Source organism: Anguilla rostrata, chromosome 9, assembly GCF_018555375.3.
Source record: "Anguilla rostrata isolate EN2019 chromosome 9, ASM1855537v3, whole genome shotgun sequence".
Lineage (NCBI taxonomy): Eukaryota > Metazoa > Chordata > Actinopteri > Anguilliformes > Anguillidae > Anguilla > Anguilla rostrata.
This window is the reverse complement of record NC_057941.1, coordinates 45,081,177-45,090,389: the sequence shown is the minus strand read 5'-3', so window position 1 is coordinate 45,090,389 and position 9,213 is coordinate 45,081,177. Positions and strand designations below refer to the sequence as shown.

The 9,213-nt window shown below is 42.6% G+C and overlaps 1 protein-coding gene across 2 annotated transcripts in view; it reads left to right on the top strand.

Moving 5' to 3' along the window:
- Window positions 1–2,468: 2,468 nt before the first annotated feature.
- The window catches only part of LOC135263903 (collagen alpha-1(XXVI) chain), a 55,630-nt gene continuing 48,885 nt past the window's right edge, over window positions 2,469–9,213 (top strand). Inside the window, exons 1-2 of one of the 2 annotated variants that reach the window (XM_064352366.1) lie at window positions 2,469–2,975; window positions 6,593–6,715. In XM_064352366.1, the coding sequence (XP_064208436.1) occupies window positions 2,821–2,975; window positions 6,593–6,715 (278 nt within the window). In that variant the 5' untranslated portion in view covers window positions 2,469–2,820. The remainder of the gene's footprint in view (window positions 2,976–6,592; window positions 6,716–9,213) is intronic. The other variant, XM_064352367.1, reaches the window with a different exon arrangement.

Genomic DNA, 9,213 nt, shown 5'->3' with positions numbered 1-9,213 from the left:
AAAGTGAAGTGCATTACCTCTCCTATCTGTTGGGTGTGAATATGACAGTAGAAGGCCCAGCTTTTTGTGATTGACAGAAACAGATCACATGGTAACATGGACACTCCGTGACATAAGATTGTGGTCTTGGGCCATGTCCAAAACAGCTAGCTCACCTACTGTTGAGTATACAACTTGTATGCAACTTGTATACTCAATAGTAGACAAGCAAGCTGATTCAGACACGGGCTTAGCCTTTGGAGTTCGAGATTCACTACTACATTGCTTCCCAGCCCTGTTTCCTGGAGATCTACCATCCTGTAGGTTTTCACTCAGATCCTAGCAAAGCACACCTCATTCAGCCACTAGATATCTCCTTCAGCTGCTGATTAGTAGAATCAGGGTTTTAGGGTTTAAATGAAAACCTAAGGGATGGTAGATCTCCGGAAACAGGTGTGGGCAGCCCTGTGATACTATATCAGGTATGATTACAAAAAATAAAACCAATAGCATACCTAGCAGAGATGATTTCCATAGCGCTAAATTAATCATCCTTACAGTTTCTTGCCTAGCCCCTACTCTAAATGTAATCGTCATTACCGTGACAGAGAAAGTTGTAGCCTAAATACAGTTCACAATAACTAAATTTATTTATTTCAGTTTGAGGGAAACTGATACAGTGGACCTCTGCAATATGTTATACATACTTTGTAAAACACAGGAAAGGAAAAAAATCCCCTAGAGTTATCATGCTATGGTATTAAATGTATATATTCAAAGTGTTTTGTCTTTGAACAAACAGAAATGTTTTTACATGCGGTGGGTGGTCAATTCACCTCAGCAGATAGAAATCTGTATCTTGTGGTGAATGAATACGTTATATTAAACATTACTGAAGAGGTGTACATTAAAACAAAACAAAAAAAAAATTAATGTATCTCAAGTCTCACCTTTTTATTGACAAATTCAAGAAACTGACGTCTGTTGAGTAGATTTGTCCTGCTGACAATAACAGAATTGCCTCTCCAGATAAATGCCATTCAAAAAATGGAGGGGTTCAATGAAGGCTCTTATGAAAACATGAACATCATTTTCTGTTCTTTCCTGTAAGGAATTGAGGCATGGATTAGTCTTTAATTTTGTTCCCGAAAAAGGAGCTTATCCACTAAGCCGCTTGGAAAACACAAATATTACTCTCACTCCGACTGACAATGGAGCTCCTGATGGGCCTTAAGGCTGATGACAGAGGTACATGAACGACCGCCCTGTTTGTGTACCGAAAAACTCCATAGAGCTGCCTCACAGGTTAGCCTGTGTGGGGGAAGTATCTCTTCTTATGCCAAGTCCCACCTGGAATTTCTAAAAATAAGTTTTCATTAATAAAAAAACAAAAAAAACAAAAGCAGTGTATGTGCTTGTCCTACAGTGTGCATGTGAAAACTGCTCAATAAAACTTAGCAAGGCCAAGGAGTAGGAGAGGATAGGTGGTATGCTGGTAGATGAATTATGAGGACGAGCTATTAACCAAACACATTTTGCAACCAAAAAGAAAATGCACAAGGACTCATGGGTGACTGCAATTCCTCAGTTACAATCAGAAAAGTGGGAGAAATTATAGCACAAACATTTTAGACTCAAAGTATGAAATCTGATGGAAAAGATAAAGTTATAATCTGTGGAAGGTACCAGTACCTGGACGGCCATAAGAGACCATATTGACCCCCCAAAGTGATTCAGAGGAGCCAAACAAAGATGCACTTATTACAGAACCTGTATCACGCAAGGGCTGGTATGAACACTGACTTAATTTGGTAATTCAAACGGGTTCCCAGTTATCCTTGTATAGCTCCCCGCTCAGCCTCTTTCTATATGGCCATCCAATTTCCCAGAGGTATTGCCACCACAAAATGATTTATGGCAGCTGTTCTGGTACAAAATGACTTCACCAAGGCTGGACCACAATGAGGTGTCTTCTCCTTTATAATCGCATTATTTTATTTCCTTCTTTATTATTCACTGTGGATAGTTTTCAAGCAAATATGTTCACCTATAACCCTAATATGTCGTTTTCTTGCACAACAATGCCACCAAGTGTTCACAGTGCGCTATAGCAAATAGTTCATCTAATTGTCTTCAGGTAACAGTGACATTTTTTGAGCGACAACTCAAATAAACCGTACTTATACAAAACAGCAGTATAAAACCATGATAGATAGATCAATATCAGCGCTGACTACATGACATTTTCCATTCAAATAAAAACATAGGCGTATGCAACGTATGTAAGCAGTTATGTCACTTGAAAAAATTGAACTGCAGGAAATGACAATATTACGGACATGCAGAACCGAATCTAAAAGTTATATTTCAATAATGAATATACGCAACACCTATTTCAACTGAAAGATCAACAGATTTTCTTTCTTTAATGCACAACGGACGATGTCCTTTGGGTATTACTGCATTCCCAGTCCCAGAGACCAGCGCGTTGCCTGCAACCCATCCCCACTCCCTCGGCAAACTTTCGTGCATCTTAGCGCGAGCTGCAAGGATATCTGAGACATTAAGCCCTCCTGAACCCTTGGGAGGCAGGACCCCCGCGATAAAGAGGATATAGGCAGGGGAGGGTCGCGAGCGAGAGTACAGAACTCAGACTTACTTTTAATAACATTATGTCAAATTGCTGATATCGGTTTTACATCGTATGCGCTCATTATTCGCTGCCGGAGCACACGGTCTTCAGCGCAATTCCCAGACTGGCGCTCTTGAGCCTTATGAATTTTCTGCATACTTGCACAGCCCAGCGAGCACCACGGGAGAGGGAAGATACCTGGACAGACAATGAGGACTGCTGTCTTGAGTGCTCTGTGCATTTTGATGTTTTTTCTCGGTTTCTCGGGAGGAACCGGTTTTATTTACAAGTTCCCTGGCGTGACACTGCAGCGCATGAACTCTGAACAAAACGCTGGACTTCCCAGCGCCAATGTACACCGTAGGTAAGCAGCCGTCTGAACAAAGCTCCTTAATTCGTGTTGTATAAATTATGACAGATCGCATCCGCTCTAATGAACGATGTTCGGTTAAGGAAAACCTTCTATAGAAGTTCGCAAGTAAAAGTTAAAACATGTTCTAGGAGTGGGAGATAACGACTGTTTGTGCTCAGTTTCTGGGCTTATTGTAAAGAGCAGAGGTAGGCTATCCACATCTTCACACAATGAACAGATCACACGAAAATAAACACCTACTCTGAGAATGCAGACTTAAAGGTGTTTTCACAAACCTTCGCAGTATACACTTTAGAATGTAACTTTCTCAGAAGAACACAAACTAAACCACAAGTTTGCGTTTTTCCAAACAAACTGCCTTCTCCAGCATTTATGCTCAACTTCAATGATATCCTTTGCTATCTTTTCAGGAGATATTTTAAGTGTCTGGCGTGGAATGTCGTATTTTTCGTCTTCTGTCAATTTTTTTTGATAGTATTTGATAGTAACACTTTGAAACTCGTTTATTGAGAGAACGAGCCAATTAGCGGCGTTATGTGACTGAACGAACACGGCTGCTGTGCTGTGCGAAATTCCTATCTGCGTCTTCCTGAGAACTCAGACCAAGTTATTGGGTAATTGAATCTTATCGGAAACTTGCTGAGAAGGACACCTGTTTACGGTTATATTCAAAGGTATTCAGGTCTCTGTTTGCTGTCCGTTTACACTTTTAAACGCCTGAGTTTGGAATTTACCTCTTTGAGATTTGAATGTTTACACCTTAATCTTGCATGCAGACAGCAGGCTTAGGTAAAGGAATGCGGAACGCCGTGGTTTTTAAATTTACGTTACCATGTGAACGTTTAAAATGCAGTTTGAAGATTACAGTTCATATGCAGTTGTTACACGCAGACTTCTGATGCCCAGAGTGGCCACGGGACATATAGGTACAAGCTCACTGAGTGAAGCCCTTCCTCTCTGGGCTGTGCTAGGGACAGTTATGTCAGTATATGGGCAGCCAGACACAACAGTCTTGGATTGGATACCAAGCTGAGTCACTTAAAACCAGCGCTTTAGAAGGAAGCATCACTCGTTTGAATTGAATAGACCTGACAGCCATCCCTAAACCTATGCTATAAAAACACAAAGTCTACAAGTCTTAACAGCAACTTCTATCCTATGCCTTGTCATTGATACGCTGTATTCACATCTGGTCAAGAAAAGCTGACCTCTGCAATTTTGCCAGCGGTTTTGAAAGCAAAGTGGCATCATGTAGAAGAAAAAGCAAATTTTTAATGATCACCTTCCGGTAGTCTGAACTGAATCCTTCATCTAAGGTTTTATGGATCTGACATCATGTAGGGCATGAATTAAAGCTTATAAACAGCGTATTCTTGGGTTATGTGTCACCAGTCATTTCAACAGAGTCTAATGCAGTGTAACTGCTCATTTTGCAACCATGGAGATGGCTACAACTCAATGGCCTGATGAGGTGACATCATCCAGACCCAGGCGGATTCTTTGTCTGTGAAACTCTAGTCACAGGCAAACGTAGCCTTTTCTTGTAGGTCCAACATCTGAGAGCATTGAGAACGAGTCTCCTTTTTTCCATGAGTAGGGGCACTGCTTTCAGTGAGATATTTGGACATTCAGATGTGGGGCTTCGGGCACCCTCAGCCCAAAACTGCTTCCCCCCTCCCCCAACACTTGGTCTGGTATCTCCTGTCTCAGATTTCAAGGTTCTTAGCAGAGCTTTCCCTTCTCCTGCTGCTCCCCTGCGGAATGTGTGGGGTTCCTTTTACCATGTGAACTTAGGGGGTTATAAAGCAAAGCTTAAATCAAAACCGGAGGTGGCAAGAGAACCAAGAGGCTTTCCAGCCAAGCGCTGGGTGACCGTGAGCTGCAGTAAAGATTATGTTGAGAGGACAATGTTTGGTTTTTTATTTTCATTTTTATAAAGTGGGGCAAATATTAATTTAATCGAGTGAGAGCTGATAAAATGGCCACACGTAGGCTGTTTAAAGTAAACTGTGCACCATTTACAGATATTGGTAGTGGCTACCAAAGTGGGCACAGATGAGTGTCACCCAGTGTACTACATGCTAAAGCCTGTGCCTTAGGAGTGTGCCACAAGTAAGATTAAGCTGCTGATGAACTTTGCTGACATATGAGTAGAATGTCTTTGTTCAAGGTGGTATGACCCTAGGAGCAATATATGTGGCGAAACTGATTGGTCAGAGTAAAGTGGCCGTTAGGGAAAGGGTGTCTTAAAATCTGATTGGCTAGAGTAGACTCAGTGTAAAAAAAAATGTATTTGTGGATACATTTGCACATCTTGCAAGGAAAAGTCTCAGAAATCCACAAATGTAGGCAAATGCCCAAGCCAGGTGATGTGCAAATGTCAAATCAATGGCCATACATTGGTAACTCTTTTCAGAAATGAAGAACGCATGTCAGGAAATTAAAATGTGTTATTGCAGCGGTCTGTTTAGGAGCGATTTGTTTGTGAGTGCAAAAACATTTGTGAGCCAATTATTTTTTTTTTTAAGATGGGAAAAATATTTGTGTATCTCATTTTATTTCTGTAAGGTTCATATTTATTTATTTAATAATTTATGAGACTATAACAATCGTATATACAGATATAGTATTAAATAAAATTGAGTATAATAAGTAAGAAGAAATTTTTTGTGTGGACTTGGACGTAGAGCAGGGTAAATTACTTTACATAAGTAAATACAGACTATTGCCGTTAAGTGCGCCCAAGTGCGTAAAATTGGCCACAATCTTAATACTTAAGAAAGGATGGGAATCAGGAAGGAAGAAAAATATGGTAAAACAAAAGAGCAAACTGGGCTCTCAGCCACTCTTTCTTGACAGCCTGATGAAACCAGCTACCGTTAAGACCGACCCAGACGTCAGAAGCTCTCTGTTCCTCTTTTAATAGTCGGGCCAATAGTTCACCAGTTTATTGATTGTCAGTGTGCACTTTATGAAAGCGGTACTATCCTGTGATGCCTAACCCCATTAGAATGATCTGAAGTGAGGAGTTTTGACATGGGCTGGAAAGCAAAATCGCTGAGTGCTTTCATGTATAAGTGGGCCACTGTTTTATGGTACTTTTAGCTTAGTTGATCAGAGTGACTATGTGAAACAGAGACAGTTGTGACAAACTCTTGAATAAAGAGCTATGCAAAAGCTTCGTTTATTAGGTCCCCTGAAATTGGGCTGAGATGGTGGTCTCGCTGTAATATGAAGACCCGATGGACCGTTTGGGTGGCAGTAGGCAAACGCTTAGGTGAATGATGTCAAACCACACTTCATCACCCGTCAGTGTCTTGCTGAGGTGGTGTACAATTCTTTGATAATAATCCAATGGTCAGTTACTTCTGATGAAGCGAAATCTTCTGTAGGTGCGTATCCAATTGGAGGTGGCAGCTTGACCTATAACGTAATGCTGGCTTAAACTGGCTAGAGCCAGTCAGGTTGGAGGAAACCAGCCTCTCAAACTGCAGAGTTCCTTGCCCAGACACTCTAGAGTGCATCGGGGACCGAGACTAATCAGCCCAAAGCACACAGAGAATTTAAGCATGGCCTGCGGACCCTCCTCTGTGGTTTTGCTCCGGTAGGAACTGGTGCCAGTACACGGTGTCGAAGACGGTGTCCTGCCAGGTGCACAATGGGACCGAGACGCTGCTGCAGAGAGTGTTCCAGAGCTGCCGCTGGCCCGGGCCCTGCACCAACCTCATCAGGTAGGAGCCCAAATCACGCCCCGGCCCGCCCTGCCCCATCCCTGTGTCTCTCTCTACCCTCTCTCCACCTGGCCAGCCCTGCCCCGTCTCTGTGTGTCTCTCTACCCTCTCTCCACCTGGCCCGCCCTGCCCCATCTCTGTCTCTCTCTACCCTCTCTCCACCTGGCCAGCCCTGCCCCATCTCTGTCTCTCTTCACCTGGCCACCCGTTTCCTGTCTCTCTCTCTCTCCGTTATTCAGTTTGTGACTTGAACGAAATTACCTGAACTGAATGAATCAGAATGACCCATTTCTCTCTGCCCTTTCTCAGCCTTTCTCACCTCCTCCATCAGCCCTTCTGTCATCATGTGATTTGTGTTTAAAGGCCCTTCTCATTGCTCTGTAGGCAATTAAATCCAGGGAAACGGTTTGATTTGACCAGTCAAACATTTATAAATCCTTCCATATAAGGGTCATTAAATGGCCTGGCACTGACGTATATTCCTGGGGCTCATTACACCTCCCATTACACACGCTAATGAGAACGGATCTATCGATTATAGATTAACCAGAGATTATTTCTCAGGAAACGGTCCATGGTGGCCTTTAATAGTAATGTGCATTGGCTTAATATTTCTCTGTCAATGAAATGAAATCGTGGTGGTCAGTACACTTTGATCATTGTGAGCTTGTTGGAGTGTTCTAGTACACACAGATGGCGTACTAGAAATAAAAGTGTGTTGGGGCAGCACGTGTGGCTTGTTCTAAGTGCTGTTCGTGCGTAGAGTCCGCCAGCATCTGGAATTGTGCAGGAGCAACACGACACTGCTCCCCCACATGTCGGTCAGTCAGACGTTGTCTCGGGCGTCCTTCCAGAATGTTCTGTATATGCTTGATTGGATCCAGGTCTGGTGGTGACTGAGAACACTGTGACTAATGGATGACGTTAGTGCTGTGTCCTCCAAACCACCGGGGGCACTGTCACCTGGAAAAGCACCCCTCTCTGCCAGAGGGAAATGCTGTGACGTGGGGTTACATCATTAAGTAATGATTGACATTAACCTTGCCTTCCAAGGGTATGAGTGGACCCACACCATGCCAGGGAAATGTGCCCCAAGCCATAACCAAACCATCATAACTCTTCACAGCTAGAAGCCAGTGGTTTTCATTTTTGTTCACAGTTTGTATACATGTTATGCACCAACACCTAGGCTCCTCTGGACTGTTCATGACAACAGTGTCACCATATGGAAAAGGATTACCAAAATGGTTCTATCCAAGATAAATATTTGCATAACAATGAATATATTATATTACATAGTATAGTCTTACACAAAATATTAGGTTTGACTATTATTGACATTACATCACTGTGAAAAATCTATGTGGAAAATGTTTTAAATGTGAGGAGGAAGATACAGTAAGAAGCTGCTTTGGCAGATATTGTCTTTAGAGAACTACTTGTGGTTAGTTTCTTCGAGGAGGACAAGTGAGGTGTGAACTGTGTTCGTCCTTCGGTGTGGAGATGCAGCCAATGTGCGGAATCCATCCTGAGGGCTTTGCGGCATGCAAACTGCTTCCTGCGGCAATGAAAACCACGGCCTAAATTTATGAAGGCGCCTGCTTCCCCTGGACTCGAGGTCTCCTTCCTGGGCAAGATGGTGGTGCCGCTCCCCTTTGAGCTGGTGGCAAATCTGTTAGTTTTCTTCAGTGGTACTCGGAGTAGTGACCATAATCATAGCTTTTAATGCTCATGCTATGGGAGTGAAGCAGCCTCAATTTCTGTCTTAAAGATTTGCCGCCAAACTTGTTCTTGGCTTGCTTCATGTATACAGACATGACAAAATGAACAGCGTACTTTTGGCCCTCCCAAGTGCATGTTATATTATTGTTCTCCTAACTTAGAGCTTGATTTCTCTTGAGCAAAGTATCGTTGTTATAATAAAATACATAACAAATATTTGTCAGGTTAATGACCAAACTACCTGATGTTTCCCACATACTTGGCATTTTTGAAGTCCAAACTCTTGAACAACCTCAATAATTAAATCAGTCTTTATTTTCCATAGAGGGTGCCCTGTTTCCGAAAAGATCTAAATATAGGATTCGTACTGCGCCGAGTTCTGTTATTTTATCGAACCAATATTCTTATCTGCAGCCCACGAGGGGGTATTCTCTTTCACATACTTGGACAGCCGAAAGTTTATGTTACGATTGTCCTTTTCTCGAAAACTGTCGGCATCTCCGTTGCTGCCTGTTCGTGGAAACGGAAGATTTATACCCGAGACAGCCGCTCGGAAAAACAAAAGCATTCACACAGCGCAAGCAAGGCACTGTCTTTATTACCTAAGAGCAAATAAATGTGATTTTTTTTATTGTTCGCTCCACACCATTCTTATATTCCCCCGCCTGCCATTGCCCCAAGAAATGAGTCTTGAGGCCGAGGAGCAGTCATTTTTCATACAGATTTTGGGTGATCTGAAACATTAAACTCGCATTCCGGCTTTTTATGTTCTTGGG